The sequence below is a fragment of the Perca flavescens genome, chromosome 5 (assembly GCF_004354835.1).
Source record: "Perca flavescens isolate YP-PL-M2 chromosome 5, PFLA_1.0, whole genome shotgun sequence".
Lineage (NCBI taxonomy): Eukaryota > Metazoa > Chordata > Actinopteri > Perciformes > Percidae > Perca > Perca flavescens.
Window position 1 is genome coordinate 689,748 of NC_041335.1, and position 25,244 is coordinate 714,991.

Genomic DNA, 25,244 nt, shown 5'->3' on the forward strand with positions numbered 1-25,244 from the left:
TTAGGAAGAAGAATGTACAGTACAGCCCTATTTAATAATAATGTAATAAGTATAAAAATAACTTATTTCATTAGTAAATAGCTGTTGAACAACAAAAACAACCACCAGATGGGAAAAGGGCATTTAACAATAACTTTGAATGCACCACGAGGCTGTAGGTTACCAGTTTCATTGAACGCACCGTCTGTGTTTTTCCGACAATGGCAGCTGCAGATTGTTACGTCCCGGTGTCGGAATCCTCTACAGTGAAATACAGACAAACTTTACACCGTTTAGCGTTAGCTGTCAGCATTGTAACAGTGTTTAATCCAGCTACTAGCTAGCGGTAGGCTAACGTTAGCTGCTGTCGAGTGTAGTGTTAACTAGCGTCATGTGCAGCGATGATTCTGTTGCCTGTAACGTCTGTTTCAGAGCATCAGAGAGAAGCTCAGGAAAATCAGTGGCACTGGAATGAGGCACCAAAATCAGCGTTTCTGAAGTATGGAAAAGTGCGGCAAAGGGTCAAAATAGTAGCCTGTTAGGCATGACGCCAAGCTGAGTGAAGTGAAAATAAATTAATAAATGGTGGCATGCCATTAAAAAAAATTAATTAAATTAGCGTTATGCTTGGCCCTTAATCGCATCGCGATTAACGCGTTAATGCTCACAGCCCTAATTTAAACTGTTTGCATAGCATGCCATATTATAATGATTACACTTTCATAAGATACCATGGAGCCATCGTCTGTCCTTGTCTAAGGCACAGGATGTTTCAGAGGGCCGAGCAGGCAGAGGAGATTCCCAGCCAGAAGATAAACTGGCGACATCAACTTTGTTATGACTATAGAGTTTTAACACATTCTACGTTGTATTACAAAAGCTGTTTTAGAAAGCTTATTTGTCATATTTTGTGCCTTGCTGTAAGTGCTTGAATTTGAGTCTACTTGCAAGTAAATAAACTTTGATATAACTTCAGTGGTTCCGTCTATCCTTTGATAATGTAAATTATTATAACAAATTGTAACACAAGTGACATGACACCAGGGGACAGATATTTTCATCATATTATTTATAATATTTACTTGGTATTTTATTTTGTTATGTTATCCATTTAATTAATGGGATATTGGTGTAAACATCATTGCATTTAAAATGGGAGAGGAATATATTTTTAAACTCAAAACATGCTCTTAAACCTCCATACATGACCGTGGGGACAAGCAATTTTATATAATGTATTAAAAATAATATTGTTCAATTCATGCTAGTATGAAACTAAAACAAAAAAAGTATTGAATTGGGTACCCAGCCCTGGTAATCGGGTGTTTAGTCCATCTGTGGTACAGGTGTGTGTTGTGACACGTCTGGTTCGTTTGCATGTGTGATGGGGCTTTGGAGGCCGTGCCTCCATCACTGGCAGAATGTGAAGTGTGTATTACCTTCCGTCAGACTCAACCACTTATCAACGTGGCTCGTCACACACCTTTTTGAGTTGGGAGTCTTACCACTTGGTTTGCTGTGAGGGGAGCTCGTGGCTCGCTGGTTTTATCACAGCAGCGTTTTGCAACGCAGGAGCTAGTCTCGGGGCATGTTTTGTATGTTTAATAGATTCATATAGAAGTCTGTTCCATCTCTTTTTGTTGTCTTAACAGTTTTTCACACTCTTCATGGCGATTACTGAGATTGTTGGATGGTACTCAGTAATAGGGCTGTGCAATTAATCAAGTTTTAATTACGATTACGATTTTGGCTCCTAACGATCACAAAAACAGAGTAATCGAGAAATACAAGTATTTTGCACATTTGCAAGTAAACTCTTATAATCCCAAACCTATTTGGTCTTGTGTTCTGAATGGAAAATAAAAAAGTTCAAATGGGAAAAGTATTATTATACGGTTTCTTAAGTTTAATAAATGCAACATCTTTCCAAAAGTCAATGAGTAATTGTGTTAAAAAAAAATCATTATTTCAATATTGACCAATATACACACACACGCACACGCATGAACCCCCTCCCCACCCCTTCTGTAGAGTACGTAACACTACATGGAAAAGATAATACATCAGCACAGCAGTGAGCGTAATCCCAGCAGCAGTCCTGTTTCTTTGGAGATGTACTAAGTAGAACCATTCAGTGGTTTCGACAGGTCATTTGAATGAGACAGGGCTGACATGGTGGGTCTCTGTGCCTGCCTGCTGGAAGGGGAATGACACCAGTGAAAGCTCTCCCCCCTGTTTGGCTCAGTGTTACTGTGAGTCACATTCTATCACTATCTGAATGTGCTGTATGTATGTTTCTTCTGTAGGACTCCAAGATGGGTTTTGGCATCGCTGTGTCAGGTGGGCGGGACAACCCCAACGTGGACAATGGTGAGACGTCAATCATCGTGTCAGACGTGCTGCAGGGAGGACCAGCTGATGGATTACTCTTGTAAGTCTGTCAGACAGGAACAATGTCCTCCTCCGTGTTTAATGCTTCAGTGGACTAGATGCCTCACCTCTACCACTACTAGTCACTCTGTACTTAACCATGTCTGTCTCACATACAGGAGTTAGCTAGCACAGCTCTGTGTCGGAGCTCTGCAAAATATCTTGACACAAAATGTCTGTAAATGTGTTGTCTTATAGTAAAGTAATTTTACAGAAAGTCCAAAGTACCAGTAGTAAAATAATTTGTTTCTGCAATCAAGTTAAGTGGAATAATGACTAATTGGCACAAAGCATTACTATATTATTTGTGAAACATTTGTAATGTTGATGTTATGATTTTATTTTGTTCTCAAAATGATCTTGTATTATTTGTGTGCCCAGTGAAAATGATCGTGTCATTCAGGTCAACTCCATCCCCATGGACAACGTGCCTCACTCCTTTGCTGTGCAGTCCCTTCGTAAATGTGGTAAAGTGGCTAAAATAGTGAGTATGAGCCACACACAGGGAAGACACACTGTCCTTTTGCAGAGTCATGATTGGTGACGTTGGTCGACTGTCTTAGAACAAACAATTGCTGAGATGTGGGACTTCATTTCCAATAGTGGTACTCCAGCCTGTGTTTTAGTGAACACAGTTTGCAGATTTAAGATAAAAAGCAATGATAATGAAACGCTGCTGAAGTGGACTAATAGTTCTGAAAGCCATCAGATAATTCAGAGTTCTGGTTCCCTTAAGAGCTCCTGCAGAATCTGTTTTTTAAAACTTTTTAAAAAGTGGAGCATTCCAAAACTTGAAATAATTGTATTATTGTTCGCAGGAATGTTGTGTTGTGAGCTTGGCTGCTGTGCGTCTCTAAAACCAATGAATCCCTCTGCTTTCCATATGAACAACAACAACACTACGAATGTCTTCCACCAGAGACCATATGAAAATGTGTGCTGTTATCTCCATATTTCATGGATCAAGTCCCCCAACTCTCAGTTTTTCACTCCACCTTGCAATGTGGCTGTCCTTCTCGCTGTAGTGTGTGTATGTATGTCTTATGCTGTGATAATGACTCATATCTGTGAATTTAGAATTGTGTGTGTGTGTGTGTGGTTTTAAGTCTCCTGCTGCACAGTAATGTCTCAGGTTTTCTGCCTGGCTGCCTCTCACGCTGCTGCAGCTCTAATGGCGTTTTTCCATTACATGGTACCTGCTCGACTCGCCTCGACTCGCTGTGCGTCCGTTTTCCATTGCAGATTTTAGTATCGCCTCAGCGTGGCTGGTCGTCATAGCGACTGCCGTGGGCGTGGCTTAGTAGCTTGCTTTTCCCATTGACATATCCCCGACTCATTTCCTGGTTCTCCGTCTCCGTAAACAACATGATATCAAAGAGATAGTTAACGTTTACTGCTCCAGATTTCCCACCGTGGTCACATATATATGACTCTAGAGTCGCTATTCGCTGCGGAGATAATCGCCGTCACTCTCTCACTTCTCCCTCGCTCACTAGCTCCCCCCACACACACATACGGCGACTCGACACACATACATCACACATGCTCACACCAGCGCACCAGTATAACCATCAGGCCACTTGTATGCTACGGAGAAAGCTCTGCGTGGAGCCTCCGGCAGCAAAAAAACACCGCTGGCTAAACCTTTTAAAAATGCCGTCTGTCGCTAGCAATGCAGTGATCAGTGATGCTTCTTTCCAACCAATCAGCAGCCTGCAGGGTTTCACGTCACCTTCTCGGCTCGCCTCAGCTCGCTTGGAACCTCGACTTAGCAGGTACTAAAAAAAGTACCTGTTAGCAGGTACTTTTTTTTGGAATGGAAAACCAAAAAAGGCGAGTAGAGGCGAGGCGAGTAGGTACCATGTAATGGAAAAGCGCCATAAGAGTAGCAGCACTTGTGTACCGTGTGTACGCCGGACTAATCTCACTTCTCTGCACAGCTAAATATAAAAGCCATGTTGAGGGAATCTGATTTGCTGCTTTGAATCACCGCTTTCACGACATCCAGGTGTATCTTTACTCTCACTCCTGTCTGAGAGAATCAGACATAGAAGCTGTTCAGTTTGAAGCTCGGCTTCTTTCAGTCTTATTGAACAAACAGGTCAGGTAACAAAGTCTGTGCACTTTTGTCCTTTTTTTAAACCAAAACTAAAATAACCCAAATGTTGTTTCTTCATTGTTGTTTTTGATGATTTGGAAATAATAAATCATTCTCGACTACTAGGGTGATTTTGTAGGAGAGTGCATCTACATAGAAAATAAAAATGTAAATAAAAATTTGTTGAACTTTGGTGTTTGTAAAGCATTATAATGCTTTACAAACCCCAAGCAAGTAAGCGCTGTGACTACTCTTCTGAAGAGATTTTGGAGAAGGAATTTAGGTAGAAATACACTGATTGACATGACACCTTTGTATTCAATAGGCTACTATTAATCCAGACTAAAGTGAATGATATTACTAAAGCATTCTCTAAATTTCAGGTTGTGGTCGACTAGCGGGGCCTGCTTTGGTTGTTTGATAAATTGATCAACATTGATTGTGATTGGTGGTTCGCTGTGCATGCAGAGCCTGCATGTTACGCACTAGCAACAAACTGTGTATCCAAGAACACTTAAGTCTGTGTAAATTACGTTATATCAGACACAGACTGCTGTTGTAGATTAGTGTTACGTTTCCAGCCTCGCGGCACCAATATTAACGTAACGTTGGCTGGGACAGACCCATTGTTTCTTTAGGATAACTATATATAACAGCTTTAGCCTGGCTGGTAGCAGCTTTCTGCTGTGAAAAATGGCCGGGATGTGTCGTGATTATGTTGCATTAATCAGGTGATTTAGTTAGCTTCACTACCCATGGAAAAGTATGTGCATCACTGTGTCAGCGGCAGCTGCCGCTTACGGTACTTATCTACACACGGAGAGCCTCACTTCCCATAACAACCAAGGGGGTTAGCTTCGCTTCAGAACACGAACCTCCTATGGCGCCATTTTGATGCTACAAAGCGATCAGCTCCCGTTAGCATCCCATTGACTCCCATTAATTTTGACGCCACTTTGACAGTGAATAACTTTACATCTGAAGCGTTTAAAGACTCCATAGTCCATTGTTTATTTCTAAAGAAACACGACAATGTATAAAAGGCTCCATTACATTGTACCTCACGTTATGGCTCCGTAGCAGACGCTTTTATAAAACTAGGCTAACGATTGTGTCATAACCACGCAACTTACTGTCGCATAGAAGAGGAATTACTGTATAGTACAGGAGAAGCTCGCAAGCAGTTTTGACTTACGTTAGCTGTTTAAGTTTAATTCCTAATGTTAACTAGCATGTTAGCAATCAATAATTAGCCTGTGCCTATGTTATCTCCTTACATATACCTACGCTCTCCGTCTCTGTAAGATTGGGAATGATTGAGATTTCTCTCGGCACAGCTACCAGAAGACTTCACACTTTCAGACAGGTTGCTCACGTCACATCTACGTCTTCAAGCTCAGTTGGAGGCTGCTCAGTAACACTCAGCCAGCACCGGAAAAGTGCTTCTAATGTCCTTCACTGGTCTCCGTCCAGAAACACAGGCTCTGTTGGTCCATTATATACTGTCTATGATAACAATCCCCGTCGGACTAACGTTACGTCACGTGACCTCCTGTCTTAAAGGGGAAGGGTTGGCCGGTAACAATCATGGAAAAGGAGAACGGTGAAAGTTTACTTTTGTATCAAGCAGCAAAGAAGTTGTAGCCTCAACATCGCAACATCCTGCAATGTGACTATTGCGCATGCGCACATCGCGATGTAGACGATGAAACAAAATATCGTGCAGCCCTAGATGACGCATCTCCACTTCCTCCTGCTGGACAAAATCTCTTGGATACGGGCGCTGCCGTCTTGTCAGAGGGCTGTATTGATTCACGAGTCAATTCCAGCTGTCAAAAGTGACGTTTCAGCCTGTTTTTATAGCGTCAAATATCTAAGAAAAACCAAACTGATCAGAAAAATGAACACTTGAACAAACAGCGTGATCAGAACTACCTAAAACGACAGAAACCATCTTTTGGGAAAAATGTATTTGACGTCTTGTTGTAGATTTTTTTAGTTTGGTCCATGTCCGCTAACCTGGAGGGGGCGGGGTTTATGACCTATACTGCAGCCAGCCACCAGGGGGGCGATCCAGATGTTTTGGCTTCACTTATACAGTCACCCCTGGTAACTGCATAGACACAAGGTTGGATGTTTTCACGGTCGTCATGGATTTTATTTGCATCTAATTAAAGCGTCCGTACCATCTTTCATGTAGATATGGAAGAAAGATGATTGTATATTTAAGTTTCCTGTAACTTTAAAAATATCTGAATCCGTGATTCCCAACCAACCATATGGTATGTGGAAAAGACTGTTGAGTAGCTCGACTAATTAAAAAAACTAGAAATCATGTTTTGAACAGCTGCAAATGGAAGGACGGAATGCACACTTGGTGTTTGGTGTGCTAAAGAGAGGCCAGGGTCATTGAGTTCTGTATGAAACAATTATTGTAAGAATTTCCACTCTTATATTATTAGTCGTGTTTCATAACCTTCTTTAAAATGTGTTAAAGTGAACCCATATGGAGAAAGGCAAGCTCGCCTGATGGTTGTTTTTACCTTCTCTGTCAGACGGTGAAGAGACCTCGTAAGGTCCACTCACTGAAGCAGCCCCCCTCCCCAGGCGGAGACAGTCGGGAGTACGCCCCCTCCACCCACTACTACGACGCCGACAATGACAACGGCTGGTACCGTGACGAAGGCCGGGACCACATCGCGGACAGCAAAGGATACCTGGAGCCCGAGTACAGAGGAGGGCGGGACACCAACCAGAGAGGAAGGAGCCGCGGGAGGAGCCATGAGAGAAGCTCGCCCAGCCCGGAGAGATCCCGCAGGGAGGGCAGCCGGGGGCGCGCCCTGGACACCAGCGCCGACCGCCAGCGGTACCCCAGCCGCGGCCGCAGCCCCGGGGACAGCTACCGCATGGAGGATAAGTATGAGCGTGGCGAAGGAGGAGGAGGAAGAGGAGGCAGGTACAGCAGCAGGGACCAGCTCAACGACAACCCCCCATCCCCAGAAGCTTCCAGAGCGCTGGAGCCGCTGGACAAACCCGTCAACGTCCTGCTGGTGAAGAACAGACCCAGCGAAGGTAAAACCCCGCGGCTGCCCAGCTCACTGACAGGAGGATCTGGTTCAGCCCAGTTTAGTTTAATTTAGTTTATTGGTTCACACATTTACAAATACCACAGATTAATATACACATAATCAATAAAAGATGTGATGGAGAGATGCAAAAAACCCTCATGGGGGCTTAATCTGGGCAGTCTCCAAAGCATATTCCAATTAAAATAGAACAAAAATACTGAGAAAAGACAAAAAAAAGAAGCCACAACTAAAATTACATACAATATCAAAACAACAGAATACATACGAAAGGTCAAATAATATTAGGAGTTGTATGGGTTGTTTACAAGGACATTCCATTGCACAGAAACATGGCTGCAGGACTCACGGCACGACACGGCAACCACAATTCTTTCACTCACAACAGATGACCATTGCCTTGATTTTTTAATCCTATATATCATATATATATATATATAGTATGTATGACATTCTCTCTTTTCTCTTGATGCCCACAAAAAACACAACAATTTTTAAACGTCTATTAATTGGTATTTTAGAGCGCAAACATATTGCATACAAATTCTATAAAATATTACATAAATAGTTTTACAAAAACATTTACATACACAGACACTAACACAATAGGTCCTGTACAATAATCCGATTAGATAATAATCAAAGTACATAGCTGCCCCACATACTTATTGACATCACACCTCAGATAGTTCTCATAGCTCAGAGCCAAGGGGCTATTTATTGCCTATAGCTTCTACAATATCAGTGAAGGGTTGCCAAGTCTTACAAAATGTTTCAACGGAACTATGCAATGTAGGGTATATCTGAGTTTTTAACTGTTTTAGGTGCTGCATAAACTCTTTGATCAACATAGTGAAAGTGGGAGGTTGTGCCAGGTTCCAGTTCAATAGAATGAATGTGTGCACTACAGGGCTTGACATTAACTTTTTGACAAGTACATTTACATTTCACTTGTCCATGCACAAAAGTCACTTGTCCGGGTAAAGATTTATCATTTTATAAATTTTTTTGTGTTTTACTAATGCAGAATTTGAACAAACCGTTGAAAGCATCCAAACTCTATCAACATTAATAAAATTCAGTTTAAACAGTAGAAACAAACATGTCCCAAGAATAGATTTCCCCTTCAACAAGAAAAAAGGATCTCCAGACTCATAATACAAAGTTATACTTTGCACGCTGGTGTGCAGAAATTAATATATTGAGATTCTAAGTGAATATTTTAAAGTTTCTCATTACTTTCAGATTCCTAGTCAATATTCTAAGTTACTATGTTAATATATTGAGATATTCTGAGTTACTAAGTCAATATATTGAGATACTGAACCAATATGTTGAGTTACTAAGTCAATATATTACAATACTAAGCCAATATATTGAGCTTAAGTCAATATTTTATAGTTTCTCATTACTTTGATATTCTTTGTTTATATTCTGAGATACTGAATCAATATATTGAGATACTAATTCAATATTGAATATAGTGAATATTGACTTGAACTTATACTATATCTAAAATAATTTTGTAGACATAACGTGTTTTTTTTTTTTCTTTCTACAATTTCACTTGCTACCCGGCAGAAAGTTACCAAGGGATCCTTTAAAAGGTGTAGCTATTTTACAGTTGATTATTACCTGATATTTAATCCTGCAAGTCGCAGAGCTGAGGTTTTACAATAACTGACGGACAAACGAGTAGCGGAGCAGCTAGTAACGTTACGAGGCAGAGAGCCAGCCGTCAAGAGTCAAATTAACTTCATGCTTCATCCGCACAAAGCACACTTCTATCGCCACGAGTGACAGCTTTATTCGGCTCGTTTTCTGTGAACGATGTGGGGACGGCGTAACGTTAAAGCGGAGTTAGCATGCTAACGTTAGCTAACTAACACCGGCTGCCTGGCTTGCTGGTTCCGCGGTGCTTTCATGCTGTATCGCTTACAGAGAATGAGCTGAACAGTGGGCTGGGTCTAACGTCAGCGGTCCGCTCTCTCGCTGCTGCTGGGTCTAACGTTAGTTAATGTATTTGTTTCAAATCGGTAAAGTAAAATCTGTAACATAAACGGAATGAGTGGCACGTAACGTAGCTATAATGCTTCATCCACACAAAGCACATTGCTATCGCCACGAGTGACATCTGTTTTCAGCTTGTTTTCTGTGAACGATGTGGCGAGGAGGTAACGTTAAAGTGGAGTTAGCAAGCTCATGTTAGCCAACTAACACCGGCTTGCTCGCCGTGCTTTCATGGTGCTTCGCTTACAGAGAATGAGCTGAACAGCGGGCTGGGTCTAACGTTAGCGGCCCGCCGACCCGCTGCCCGGGATTGTGGGGTAAAATATTTGTTTCAATTCTGTAACATAGACAAAATGAGTGGCACATAACGTGAAGTAACATGGTATTTTGTTTGAGTTTTAACTTGTCCAGTGAGGCAAGTACATTTCTCTTCCACTTGTCCTACAAAAAATCCACTTGTCCCGGACGCGATATTACGAATCCCACTATGGCCACGCCAAGACCCGCCCTTCAATAGCATTCACACACTACAATTGGCCAGGCGTCCATGCTTACATGTACAGATCCAATCCCCTGACCAATCCCCTAACACTAACCTTAACCACTCGAGGTGAAATGCCTAACCCCAACCAATCGAGCTGCTTCGTAGGGCGGGTCTTGGCGTGGCCATAGTGGGATTCGTAATTTTGTGTCCCGGACAAGCGGACAAGCCTTAATGTCGAGCCCTGCACTAGCAGGGTTATGAACCTTGCTACGGAGAGAAAGGGTCATGTAAGAAGACTGTCCTCACCTGGGACTTTGAATACAGCCAACTATTCTTTGTTTTTCTAATAATGTATCCACTGCCATTTTTATACATAAAGAGTATTAGAATTGCCTCTACAATGCAGCCCAGCATAAAGTGCAGCCTCTGAAATGACTGTAGAGTTGAATTGGCAGCTGTCTAAAGGCTTCACTATGATAGGACGTATTGCAGGACTGTTGTATTAGATGGTAGAGGTGTTTCTATTTTTTGTCACATAGTGTAAAGAGTGAGCAGAAAGAGAGGGTATAGAGCAGGCACTGTAACATTTGAGAAACCGGAGTGGAGGGTGTTTCCACTGTGTTGACTGAAACTGTAGCCTTGGCCAGTTAGTAATGTCCCGTTGCCTGATGGCTGGTATGGGATGCTGAGGTGCTTGGGTGGCAGGGATTCTGTGGTACCTTCATTGTGATGTAGGGCTGCACGATATGAGGAAAACATCTAATTGTGATTATTTTGACTGACATTGCGATTGTGATATGATTCGCGATATTGGAGGGAATGATCATTTTTGTATCATTATACTCCTTTTCATTTAAAAATATTAGAACTAAGAAATTAAACTGATTATTGCAAGGGTCTGTACCAAACAAAGATGTTTTCTGTAGAGGATTTGTAGGCCGGGACGTCTCTGCAGCACCACAATACTTCATCCAGAGTGGTTTGACACATATTTTGCCTTTTAGCAAATATTATGCCCCCCCCTATGCTGATAGTCCATATTGCGATTCCAATAAGATTGGGATTAATTGTGCAGCCCTATTGTGATGTCTTTTATGGATATGTTTGTTTTTAGTGAAGCATGCAGCGTCACTTTCTGGATGTAATTGTAGAGCGGTCTGTCGGTCCACCACTTTGGTCCAGTTTCAGATATCTCAGCAACTATTGAGTGGATTGCCGTGACGTTCTGTACTGACATTCTGGCCCACAGAGGATGAATACCGATTTCCTCCATCACACCAGCAGTAAAACATCTCAATAAATGTTGGATGGATTGACTTTAAATGTGGTACAAGCTAGAGGTTGACCGACTGTAAATTAGTTACACCTACATTTTTTCCCTACAACCCCTACATTGTCAAAGTAACTTTCCCCATGAGTTACCTTGCTAGCTAGCTAACGAACCACATGGCACCTATGTACAGTTTAGAGGAAAAAAGTCTGGAGTGCCCAGAAGTTTAACCAAATCATGACGGGGCTCTTTGGAAGGGGAACACAAAAGTTCAAAAGAGAAAAAAGGTCTAAGGCACTGTTCTTGCAATTAAAAAAGAAAAAGAAGCCATTTCATATCAACATCTAGTACATTCAAAATAGAACTGGGCAGGAACCCACGCGTAGCAGCACAAACTGCCTTCTTCAGGGTGTACAGTATTTGGTAAATCACTTTAACAGGACAAATGGAAGAACTTCGAGGCATCCAAATCCTCTGCTGAGCACAAGTGCATTCATCTATTTTGACAAGAAATTCCAACCTTGAGTCGGTTGCAGCACAACAGGGGTTTGCAGTAACCGGGTTGTGTGTTTTCTTTTTTTTTTAAGAGTACGGTCTGCGTCTGGGGAGTCAGATCTTCATCAAACAGATGACCAGCACAGGCCTGGCTGCCAAAGACGGGAACCTGCAGGAGGGAGACATCATTCTCAAGGTGCACACACGTTTATCCACTGTGCTCCGCACACCCATCATCCATCCATCCATTCTCAACCCCCCAAGGGTTCCTAAGATGCATACCAGGGATCACTAAGACATATCTTTGTTCTGTTCATGTTGTTAAGTCTATTTAACAACAGTTTATTCTTTGCTTATTTGTCTTGTGAGATACTGGCTAAGTTTTTCCAGTCCCAGACAGCAACAACTATGATTTACATAAACTGATAACGCAGTACTGTATATACTGTGTGTCAGAGGGATTGTAAAATCAAAGATAAAGTTGACACCAAGATTATATAAGTGTGTGTGTGTGTGTGTGTGTGTGTGTGTGTGTGTGTGTGTGTGTGTGTGTGTGTGTGTGTGTGTGTGTGTGTGTGTGTGTGTGTAGATCAATGGGACAGTGACAGAGAACCTCTCTCTGCACGATGCTGGGAAGCTTATAGAGAAGTCGCGGGGGAAGCTGCAGCTGGTGGTCCAGAGAGACCGCCGTCAGATCCTGGTCCGCATCCCCCCCCTCGCAGACTCTGACTCTGATAATGATGGTGAGTCCCTGAATGCATGGCCAGTGTGTTAAACCACAGGGATGTTTGTGCACAGCAGTCCTGCCTACACCACATTATAAGAACCAGTGTCTCCCACAGGTGTGAACGGGAAGTTATTCTCCTTATCCTTGTACTATTTCCATAATCTACATGGGCCTTAGGGTGTCAGAAATGTCCCTTTAAATTCAATCAAAACGGTTACTTATTGTAGAAAAATATACATGGCTCAGGTTCAGTCAGGACCTTACTGTGAGCCCAAAAACCTCCTACCTGATAGAAAATGTAACTGATCGTACTGAATTAAAAGTGCTCATCTTGACAAGCAAAAGCGATCCCTGTAATCGCTCAAAAGTGCAATCTCTGTCTGTGTTCTCTCTTCCAGATAAAATGTCATTCTTTTAGATGAAGGACCACCCAAGACACAGCATGTGTAACACTGTTGCCTTTCTCTAAGCTGTAAAACGGCTGTGACGCAACCTGACTAAGTTGTAAAGCTTTCACACCTTTTGCACTTCTCTTTATACTGCTCTAAATCTTTAAGTTTTTATTACATGATTAATTTTCCTGAATAAATAAACACATTTTAATCACTATTTAATTTGAATTGTGTGATTCATTAAGTATAAAAGTTGAATAATGCCAGTGGCAGAAGTCAGGAAGCTGCCTGCAGAAATGAATGTGCTTTATTATATAAATAGTATCAGAATATTGAATCAGGATGTTGCAGACAATGGGTGATGATTTATTTTTGTGAATACAGAATGTTGCATGACAAAGCGTGGCTCATAAAGTGGGTAAGATGTTTGTTGAGTTTTAGGTGTATTAACACATTAATGATTTGCCCTAACAGTGTAGCAAGTCGCCGCTGTCTGTCCCGGTGCTGGGTCTCAGCTCTCACCTCCCTGTTGTCTCCGTCTACGTTTCCATTTCACACAAACATTCTCATACAACGCTCGCACATCTCACCGCACTGACAGGGTCAGTCCCCTGATGGCATGGCCAGAGCCTGGAGCCTGGAGCCAGCATTCTAGATTCATGGATTAATCCCCATCATGCATCACAACTACACCTAACAGTGGCTGTGTGTGAATTCATTCCTGTATTAATATACAGCACAACATATCTTCACAAGGATAGCATGATGAGAACAAACTGCATTACTTTAATCACAGGGTTACAGTCTATGCTTAAAATACAATCCAAAAAACACACACAGACGCTGACTGTGCGTGGAAAAAGAGTTGAATGTAGAGTAGAATGAATGTCCTCAGTAAATTGCACAGCAATCTTAGATTTTGGTATTTCTTGTATAAAAGAAGTCTTTTAGAGCCCCTATTGCCATGAACTAGGTAAATTCTACTCTACACTGCATAGTTACAGTGCTTTAAAGGGAAAGACAAGGAAACCTGTTGAAAAGAACAACACATAAAATAAGGTTTTAAGCACAATGTTTGCTTTTTTTATTGTGTATGTTATTCTTTCCATTTCCTTTCACATAGAGCTCTGTGTTTGAAACACAGATCTGTTTCATAGCTGCAATTTAAAGTTTGTTAGTGTGGTTCTCCTCCTTTTTGGGGTACTGGACCCCTTGCCCTGGGGGCGGGGGGCAGTGAAACACCAGAGCTGTGGCAGAGACACACATTGAGTGCCATTTTAAAAGGTGAAATTATTTGTTATTATTTGTCCAGTTTAAAGGGAAAACCAAAATATTTTAAAAATGCTTTACAAACTTCTTGCATTGACACCAAGGGCCACCAGGGGTCCAGTGCCCCAGTTGATGGCTGGAGACAGGGCTGAAGAACAAACAGTTTGTTCCACTTTTTGTTTAATTTCAAATATTTCATAACCGCGATTAAAGTTAGTTGCCAGAACTTAGTACTGGGCAGAAAATACATGTCTGTTGTGAAGATATGTTGGTGCAGATTGTTTTTTGTTTGACCCACAGATGGATAGACTGGTCCAGATCACCATCCCTATGTCCCGCCTCCAAAAACTCAGTATTGATTGGTTCTTTGTGTTGGACTCTTTCACATCAACACACCGTACTAATTTGGTGTTGTGACATGAATCTGAGTGATGTATTTTCTGACATATTTGGCTAACACTTGTTCAAAACAGGTTTGACATTTTGTCTGTCTCTCATCTGCTGTCTTACATTGTCTCTCCCTCTTCTATTTCAATGTCTGATTCTGGCTTTTCTAAACTCCGCCCCCTCCAGTTACAGCCCTGCATGCACACTGTCTCTCTAACCTTAGTCAAACTAATGAACCCGTGCTAGATGGTACCTGGTGATCTGCTCTCTCTCTGCCGGTGTATCATGGCGTCTTGGTTTCAGAGGGACTTTTTTATTTGCTCTCTTTTATGTGGTTCCGTTGCTTGTCCTCTCACACCTGAGTCCTCAAATGTCTCTTGTTTCTGGTTTCTTGGTGTTCTGTTGAAGCCTCCCTCCCTCTCTGCAGAGCAGTGGGTGGAGTGCCACGCTCTGACAGATAAAAGCAGCCAAATCAAAAGACTACCAGTGCCACCCATGTAAAAAAAAAAAAAAAAAAAAAAAAAAAAAAACAATCACAGGGACTGAATGAAAGCCAGGCGCTCTCTGTGGACAACAGGCAGTGTGTAAGCACTTTGGACCAGCTGGACTCCCAGAGCTGCAGAAGTTGCCTCATGGACCTTTAGGAAGCGTTTCTTGAAAGTGTCTGTACATGAATTAGTCGTGCTGTACTGTACTCTTTTGAAGTTATAATTCTTAAGATATACATTCTATCAAACCCCATTTTTCTCACCTTGTCCCTTAAGGCATTGGTATGCTTTAAACAAAGGGCTTGCCAGATTCTCAAACAGCATGTAAAACCTGAAAGTAGCTGGGGTTTGAGCTTTCAATTCTAATTATACACAACCAATTCTGTCACTTTTCCATGTGAATAAACCCAGTGCAACTTGAATGTCTTCAAGGAGAGATACACTGTTATCCCCATTTGAACAATTCGTCACATTGCGTCCCTGTGTGCCCACAGGCTGTTACTGTGGCCAACAGCTATTTGCCTTAGAATGTGGTTAGACAACACTTAGTACAAGCTGGTTAGTTTGAAGCAAACCTCATCCCTTAAGGATGAGCCATCAGACATCCTGTGAAGGAAACTCACTTTGGTCATTACCCACAGCTCAAGACCTTAAATGGTCAGCACATTTTTATTCTGTAATTACATCTCCAAAGTATAGCTTTCTTGTGCAGGATCTTTATGACCTACCCGTGTACAAGGCATTCACAGGAGCCAATGCATGCATGTATAAGACTCAATGTCAGAGATAAAAGCTGGTAATGCCAGTGCCAGGCATCCTTTATTCAATTTTCAATTCAATTCAGTCATTTGAGTTGAGTATTGCTGTGTTTGATAGGTGGCTGTATACTTTAATGCCTCGGTAACTTAAAGTGTGTCTATACCTGTTCTGAATGTCCATATATAGGTTCCTCCTGGCTGCATGTCAATGCCTCCCCAATCTCTCTCCAACACACGTGTGTGTCTGTGTCTGGACTGTCCTCAGAAACATTCATGGGTTGTTGATCTTGTGAGAGAAGTTCAAACCCTGCCTACTCTTACACCTTTGCATACTTAACCAATCACTGTGTAAAATTAGTTGTTAAAAACAGTTGTTTAGGCTTCCTCATGCTTTTGCATATTTGGGGCCATATAGCATGAGCATTGGAGTCCTTTTCTGGTTGAGTAGGCTGACTCCCTGCATTCATGAATTGCACAGCAATGATTTGATGATACGGCCCATTGACACTTATTGATTTTTGTTGGACTAATTAGGGGCAGTGGGTGTCATGTGACCTGCAATTCAGACTATGGCCAGTACACCAAAAGTCTTACGGACTTGTTTGCTGCCTCTAGCTGTCCTTATTTCAAACAGCGTGGACCCTGTATTGTTAAAATACACATCAGCAGTAAGAAACCAACCAGGATCATACCTGTACTGTGTTGGAACCATTGCGAATCATCTTATATATACACAATATGGAAGCTGATTTTTAAAGTGCACTGATACAAATGGAAAGCAATGGCTGCCTGGAAGAAAGGAAGGAAAAGAATCTAAAAACTTTGGGTGTTTTTAAACAAATCGGAACCATTTGATCATTTCTATATGGATTGAGTGTGGTGGAGTAAGTACTGAGCTATGGCACCAGAGTTTGTCCTCATCATTCTGACAAACATCTCTAATAATGTCCTTAATCATTAGCTGGTGTTGGGGCTTCCTGGGGGAACTGTCTCCTGCTGCTGCTGATGCTGGTGGTGGGGGGGCAAACAGTCTGGGCAGGGGGATCTAATCTGTGTGTCTAACTGAGCTGTCTGTCTGTTTGTCTGTCTGTCAGACATATCAGAGATGGAGTCATACCATTCCTATTCTCCCCCAGAGGAGAGGAGATCCCGCCACTCTGACCTGTCCTCCCACTCTTCTAATGAGAGAGACAACCCCAGGTAGGATGGATGGATGGATGGATATATTGTTTGTTTGAGATGAAATCAAGAAAATGCAAGTCTCTAGGCCTGTAACAACTGACTTCCGGTTTGATTATGTAGACTTGTGACATAACCTGGATGTGCCAATGACTTCAGACTTAGATGTGTCTTCATTGACTTGAAATTCAAATTGCACTTTCCCCAAAAGACATTAAAAATCTCTAATTTAAGTTATCTCCTTAGGTGTCCTGTTAATTCCTATTGCCTTTCTTAAAATGTATCTGAGGTCCAACTGTAATCTTGTCCACCCCTGACAGTACATGAGCTAATTTAGCATACTCAGGCATTAACCAGTTGCTGTTACTATACACCTTGTAGTCTCCTTAAAGCCTCTCATCATGTCTGTCTGTCTGTCTCTGTATGTCTATCTCTGTCTGCCTGCCTGCCTGCCTGCCTGTGTGTGTGTGTGTGTGTGTGTGTGTGTGTGTGTGTGTGTGTGTGTGTGTGTGTGTGTGTGTGTGTGTGTGTGTGTGTGTAACAGGGAAGAACCCATGAGGACAGCCAAGATGTCAGCCATGGCCTCCCCATTCCGAGTCCCTGAGGACCCCCAGGCATCTGCTGAGCTGAGCAAAGACACCGCGCACATTGAGGAGCCTCCAGGTGATACCATCCACCTCAGTCTGCCATTAACACATAGCAAACACACAACCATAGATTATATATAGCCTATTATATGAATAAAACCAATATATATATATATATATATATATATATATATATATATATATATATATATATATATATATATATATATATATATATATATATATATATATATATATATATATATATATATATATATATATATATATATATATATATATATATATATATACAGTACAGGCCAAAAGTTTGGACACACCTTCTCATTCAATGTGTTCTTTATTTTCATGATTATTTACATTGTAGATTCTCACTGAAGGCATCAAAATTATGAATGAACACATATGGAATTATGTACTTAACAAAAAAGTGTGAAATAACTGAAAACATGTCTTATATTTTAGATTCTTCAAAGTAGTCACCCTTTGCTTTTTTTGATAACTCTGCAAACCCTTGGTGTTCTCTCAATGAGCTTCATGAGGTAGTCACCTGAAATGGTTTTACCTTCACAGGTGTGCCTTGTCAGGGTTCATTAGTGGAATTTTTTCCCTTATTAATAAAAAAGCAAAGGGTGGCTACTTTGAAGAATCTAAAATATAAGACATGTTTTCAGTTATTTCCCACTTTTTTGTTAAGTACATAATTCCACATGTGTTCATTCATAGTTTTGATGCCTTCAGTGAGAATCTACAATGTAAATAGTCATGAAAATAAAAAGGAAACGCATTGAATGAGAAGGTGTGTCCAAACTTTTGGCCTGTACTGTATGTATATGTATATATATATATATATATATATATATATATATATATATATATATATATATATATATATATGTAACCAAGGCTATGTAACCAAGGCTTTATTATGTTGCCTAGACTTAGGTTTGACTATAAAATAAAGAAACACAGGCTTCTAATGCACGTCTTACTTTATTAACCAACAACACAGTCAACATTAGGCCACACATTACCGTCTTTTTCCACTTGGGTTTTTCCCGTCACAATAAAAGTTCTATGGTTTACTAACTTTCTCTTAACATTCAACTGACGGGTAACACAATAACATACCTTACATGAATATGGTTTATCAGAACTGATTCTCTGCACACAGCTGCTGGAACCCAGGTTGATGATAGCAGAGTTGCAGGTTGTAAAGCTAAAAAAATGAGCTGAAGAGGCTAAGAAGGAAAATCTTTCACTTCACACATAGTCCTTTGATCCATTGTTAATTCATATTTTTGATTGTAAACAGGAACATGTCGAGACTGAGATTTAATCAGCAGCTCCTGTCTGAACTCTACCAAAGCTTCATTATACATGTACTTTTACTGACATAGCATGTTGTTAGCAGTTAGCATAGAAGATATTAACACCGCTCTCCCTGATTTTCTTACCTACAGTTGCTGTAACAGCCACGCCCAAGATTCTCCTCCGACCAAGTCCAGAAGATGAAAAAATATATGGGTGAGTTTATCTTTTTCTCTTTATTCTTTTACTTTTACTGTGTTGTTTCCACCCCACCCCCCATAATTATATGTATTCTAATCACATGAAAATGTATGTATATGAGAACAGAATAAAGATGTGAGCCCCTCAGTGAGAGGAGTACATAAACCGCCCCAAAACCCATAGTGATTGTGCAGACTGGTGGAATGGCTCTGGGCCCTGAATACATTTGAACCAATGCTGGCATGGCTTGAGCCTGGCTGCTGCAGGGACTGGCTTCAGCTTGACTCACTGTTGTGTGCTAGTGATGTAAAAACACATTGATTCCATCACAGTGCATTTACTCTTGTGTCTGGAATCAGTCCCTAGTTAAGTAGGCAGTGAATAGATACAGGTCAGGTCAGCTGGATTTTAGCCACTGGTTATGGTTGATATGAAGTCCACAGCAGTAATGTGTCTGCTCGTTATACACTGGGTTCTGTACTATTATACTGGTTTTGCAGTTAGTATACAATAACTTACTTTACTGTTTCATACTAACAAGCAGTGGTGGATGATGTATTCAGAGTGGGAATCACCAGAGGCCTCACAATACGATATCATCACTTACTTATGTCATGATACGATATTGTTGCCATGTTAAACATATTGCAATATTCTGTGATATATTGCAATTGATTACCTTTTTCCAACTTCAAATGTTTTCCCAATTTCAAATGATGTCCCCAAAAGGAAAATAAAATCTGTCATCTGTTTTATCTAAAAAGATTAATTTCTCCGTTGACAATCGATACTTGGCGTCTGTGTATCGATACTGTATTGCCACGGAAAATATCACGAGACTATACCGTATCGTTTTTTTCCCCCACCCCTCTGTGACATGTCCTGCACACAAACTTCAGATGTATTTTTCAGAAGATTGTACTAAAAGTAGTCATTATGCAGAAAATGGCTTCTTTGGTTCTTTTCTTCTTATATATTTTCATGACCGGCTGAAAGGGCCATTACATGGCACACTTAAAGGTGACATATTATACATATTATACAGCAAGTTAACAAAGATATACTGAGGACATTGCAGATGGAACACAGACTATGCCATCAAACTGGTGCATGAGGCTGAGGCTACATTTACACTTCTACGTTTTGGTTTAACAAGAATGATCTTTTGCTACGTTTCCCCCTCTCATTCCCCCTGCTCTGGTGTTCCCCCTCTCATTCCCCCTGCTCTGGTGTTCCCCCTCTCATTCCCCCTGCTCTGGCTTTCCCCCCTCTCATTCCCCCTGCTCTGGCATTTCCCCCTCTCATTCCCCCTGCTCTGGCTTTCCCCCCTCTCATTCCCCCCTGCTCTGGCGTTTCCCCCTCTCATTCCCCCTGCTCTGGTGTTTCCCCTCTCATTCCCCCCTACTCTGGTGTTCCCCTCTCATTCCCCCTACTCTGGTGTTCCCCCTCTCATTCCCCCTGCTCTGGTGTTCCCCCTCTCATTCCCCCTACTCTGGTGTTCCCCCTCTCATTCCCCCTGCTCTGGCGTTTCCCCCTCTCATTCCCCCTGCTCTGGCTTTTCTCCCTCTCATTCCCCCTGCTCTGGCTTTTCCCCCTCTCATTCCCCCTGCTCTGGTGTTTCCCCCCTCTCATTCCCCCCTGCTCTGGCGTTTCCCCTCTCATTCCCCTGCTCTGGCTTTTCCCCTCTCATTCCCCCTGCTCTGGTGTTTCCCCCTCTCATTCCCCCTGCTCTGGCGTTTCCCCTCTCATTCCCCCTGCTCTGGCGTTTCCCCCTCTCATTCCCCCTGCTCTGGTGTTTCCGAGCCCCTAAACATTTGGAAACACTTGTGACCAGTGTTTGGAGTAACGGCGTTATTTTATCAGTAACGGAGTAATCTAATTAATTACTTTCCCCATCGTTGCAACGCCGTTATCGTTACTGAGAATGTAAAGTGGCGCGTTACTACAATTTGGTTGAATGAAGCGAGGTATCGGAGGTATCAGGCTTTGGCTGCACACCAGCTGCCTGGAGAGAGTGGGGGGGGCAATGGCGATTGGAAATTCAAAGGTAGCATTCTACCTGGAAGTAGGCCTACCGGCCCTACTTCTCGCTCATTGAAATTAAAGGCAAGAATGTTTATAACATGCACGCTATGCCCAGGAAAAAAAGACTTTATCCACGTCTGCCTCAAGCAACTCCAATCTTATGAAGCCCCTCACATCAACACATGCTAACACGACACTTGTTGCTGCTGCTAACCCAAGCCCAAATGCAGCTGGGAGCTCCAGCGAAGGAGACGCAGCCACTCTGTTAAAACAAGCAACGCTCGATTTTTCGTTTCAGCAACATCTTTGACGTTAAAGATGTTATAGAACGTAATAGCGTTATAGAACATAAAAAATAACGTCAGTTACTTTGCTGAGTAACTAATTACTTTTACAATGTGTTAACTGAGTTACTAACTCAGTTACTTTTTGGGAGAAGTAATTTGTAACTGTAACCAATTAGTTTTTTTAAAGTAAGATGACCAACATTGCTTGTGACCCATTTTGGTTCTGAATCTGCGGGCTTGTGTTTCAGTCTCAACAGCCACAACCGGAGACCTTTGGCAACACTGATGCCAACGTTTCTCCTCCTGATTGGGTCTTATTGGTCAGAATGTCTCGTTCTCTGAGACTAAAGCTACTAACGTTACCATGGCAATTACCAGCTGCCTCCCGTTTATGTCCAGAATGTTGATGAGATATGAGGTTTGGGCGTGTTAGTTTAAACAGATTAGTTCTTCTACTGGAGATAAAAACACCGAGATCACTTTGGGCTCAAAACTCAAACCCTTAAAAACCAAAACATAGCCTGAAGTTGCAGCATCGACGCAGGGCGACACAGAAACACGGGATGTGTGACTGATTACGCATTCCACTAGACTTATGAATATTTAACATTTGCAAGGGCCAGGTTTGTGCAGAAAATGAGCTTTGCCCTTTCATGTTTGTAACCCTGACCCATAGTGTTAATGGCAGCATGTATGTTCCCTCCTGCAGGCCCAACACAGTGATGGTGAATTTCCAGAAGGGAGACAGTGTGGGGCTGAGGCTAGCAGGAGGAAATGATGTCGGCATCTTCATAGCTAGCGTTCAAGAGGGCAGTCCTGCTGAGGAAGAGGGCCTGCGCATCGGAGATCAAATCCTAAAGGTCCATTTCATAAACAATACGCTTAGAGAGACAACTTTGAGAGTTATCATCTGAAGAGCAAAGAGTCCTGATGATTGTGCCCTTGGTGTCTTGAAGGTGAACAATGTCGATTTTCAAGGTGTAGTGAGAGAAGAAGCAGTGCTCTTCCTGCTGGAGATTCCTAAAGGGGAAGTGGTCACCATCCTGGCACAGAGCAAACCTGACGGTAAAACATTCCCTCCACACATACTCTTCTCACATTAATACAACTTATACAATAGTACAACTTTCTTTATCTATAAAAAGAAACAACCCGGCATCCAGTGCCATAATCGGGAGCAAATCGTCCCAGTCTGGAGATGATCACCCAGTCTCCTCACTGCCACTTTTAGACCCCTAGAAAGCTTTTTTTACTTTACCTCTTCAGGCCAAAATGTTCAAATTACTCAAGATATCTAATTTAATAATTTATGGATTGCCATAATATGGATTAATCTGCCACTTAAAGTAGTCCCGAACAAAGTCATTATTTCCTGTTCGATAAAAAACTAGAGGAAATGCCTGAGCCTTTTTATTGTTTTTGAAGATTTACATCTCCAGTAGGAACCGATGGGGAAATGACACCGTACAGTATAGTATAGTATAGTGCAGTATAGTATAGTGCAGTATAGTATAGTACAGTGCAGTATAGTAGAAAAGGAGGTGTAGAGGGCTGTGTGGGTGGCTGGCTTGAGACCCGTGGAGGTGTCGTTAAGAACAGTTCTGTCCAATCACTTTCAATTCCACAATTCTTTTATTCCAAGCATTATCAAGAAGACAGGTTACAGGTTTGTATGGTTACGTGTTTGGGTGTGTAGTTTCTGAGGGGGAAGGATATGGGATATAGTTAGTATCACAAAGGCACAAACCAGGCCGCAATAAACATACATACATAATCTGCTCGGTTTTTAACTTAACAATGAATAAAACTACTCCAATGCACATATCTCAGGTAACTCAAACGAGCAATGTAAAACTTATTTTACTTGCAACTGTTCAATATACAGCACAAACAGGAATACAGGAGAGGCACTCGCCTTATAATTACATTAGCACTTTCTTTCAGAGTATGCCAAGTAAAAGTATGGAACTTACATAGAGCAATAACGCACACAAGACAGGAAACACAGCATGTCCAGCATCAAAGATCCTCCATTTGGTTTGGAACAAAGGAAGGGCTGTGTGCACAGGCGCTGCCTATTTGAGTCTGTGGCTGATTGAGGCAGATTGATTGCAGGTGTGGTGAACTACAGATGGAACTGAGTGGCAAAGTATAGGGGGCGTGGCAACTGCAGGACAGAGCTGGAATCTTCCAAACAATAGTGCAGTGCAGTGCAGTGCAGTGCAGTGCAGTATAGTATAGTATAGTGCAGTGCAGTATAGTATAGTGCAGTGCAGTGCAGTGCAGTGCAGTATAGTATAGTATAGTATAGTGCAGTGCAGTATAGTATAGTGCAGTGCAGTGCAGTGCAGTGCAGTATAGTATAGTATAGTGCAGTATAGTATAGCACAGTATAGTATAGTACAGTATAGTAGTTTTTGGCTATGCTAGAATGATAGAAGGCTGTTTTAACTGACTCAGTTGTAGGGTTGTCAGCAACTTGTGGAATATCCCAGAACACAGTGTACTTTCCCACAATGCTCTGCCAGCTGTCACACTCACACTACATCTCTCTCTCTCTCTCTCTCTCTCTCTCTCTCTCTCTCTCTCTCTCTCTCTCTCTCTCTCTATGATGTTTCCATCTAATGATGGAAATACCAGCTTGGTCCCCCAGGCTTTTAGACCCGGGCAGGCTAGTTTTGGTTCAGCCAACCGTGACAAACATGGGCACATGCCTCCAACTGTGTTATGTAATCAGCACATTTGTCTTGTGGCTCTGCTTTGGCCTTTTTATTGGAGAAATCTATTTATGAAACAGAAACACATCACAATGGAGCAGAGCACTGACCTGACATGAGGACTGTGAGTGTGTTGAGAGGACATTTAAGGCCATCAGAGAGAGCTGGCACGTCCTCATAGAGAAACACATGCTAGTGGACGAGATGAGAAAGGCCAGGGAGGCGACTGTAAGGTTAATTTTTGATAGGACGAATGTTTGGAGGATTTTCAGGTTAGATTTATATTTCAGGACAAATCCAATATATCAGGGCTGGGTATCGCCAATTTCAGATTCTTATCTATAGCAATTAGGTTAGGGAAGTTTAAGTTACAATACCAGTTTTGCTTGGATATAAAATAGATTTTCACAGAACTTATGCTGTAAATTGTACAAGCTAGAAGCAACTCTGTTTATTTTTTTTATAATGCACCAGGTGAATGTTTACATTAAGAATTGACCTGCCGAAAGTTAGTTTGAAGTACTTTTTATTATACGTCCATGGTGAAAAGGCAAATATTAAAAGATTGATTTCTAGATTTTATGAATCGATATCAGATCACTCAAACTGATTATTTTAACCCAGCCCTACATACATGGTCCTCCCAAGTACAGTAAGACAAATGCCTGTGTATTTATTCTGCAAATATTCATAAGTTCAAGCTTGGCTTAGTGATAATGGGATGTCTTCAGCAGAGCTTCAGCCAACACTAGATTAAAAGGAATGGCACTACACACAACTATTTGGTCTGTAGTAAAGTTCCTTCTTTTAATTGAACAGGCATTACAAAGTGCTTCCCAATTAAAGACTAAATCAAGACATAACACGGACAAATGATCAGAGGTGAGGAACAGCCAACAAGCCTGGCTCAGAGGACCAGATATATTTGATATATGATTTTGCGATGTTCTGAGGGTTAAAGGACAAATACAATTGAATATCATCTGCACAGCTGTGATAAGATATACCTTTAAAAGTACTGATTATCTGCCCAAGGGGCAGGATAT

General features: G+C 41.7%; 1 protein-coding gene across 3 annotated transcripts in view; it reads left to right on the forward strand.

Moving 5' to 3' along the window:
- The window catches only part of tjp2b (tight junction protein 2b (zona occludens 2)), an 86,200-nt gene that overhangs the window by 40,246 nt on the left and 20,710 nt on the right, over positions 1–25,244 (forward strand). For all 3 annotated transcript variants that reach the window (XM_028578317.1, XM_028578318.1, XM_028578319.1), the window contains exons 3-12: positions 2,286–2,410; positions 2,791–2,893; positions 7,063–7,579; positions 11,945–12,048; positions 12,442–12,595; positions 16,968–17,073; positions 17,597–17,715; positions 19,121–19,184; positions 22,191–22,341; positions 22,438–22,546. In XM_028578317.1, the coding sequence (XP_028434118.1) occupies positions 2,286–2,410; positions 2,791–2,893; positions 7,063–7,579; positions 11,945–12,048; positions 12,442–12,595; positions 16,968–17,073; positions 17,597–17,715; positions 19,121–19,184; positions 22,191–22,341; positions 22,438–22,546 (1,552 nt within the window). The remainder of the gene's footprint in view (positions 1–2,285; positions 2,411–2,790; positions 2,894–7,062; positions 7,580–11,944; positions 12,049–12,441; positions 12,596–16,967; positions 17,074–17,596; positions 17,716–19,120; positions 19,185–22,190; positions 22,342–22,437; positions 22,547–25,244) is intronic.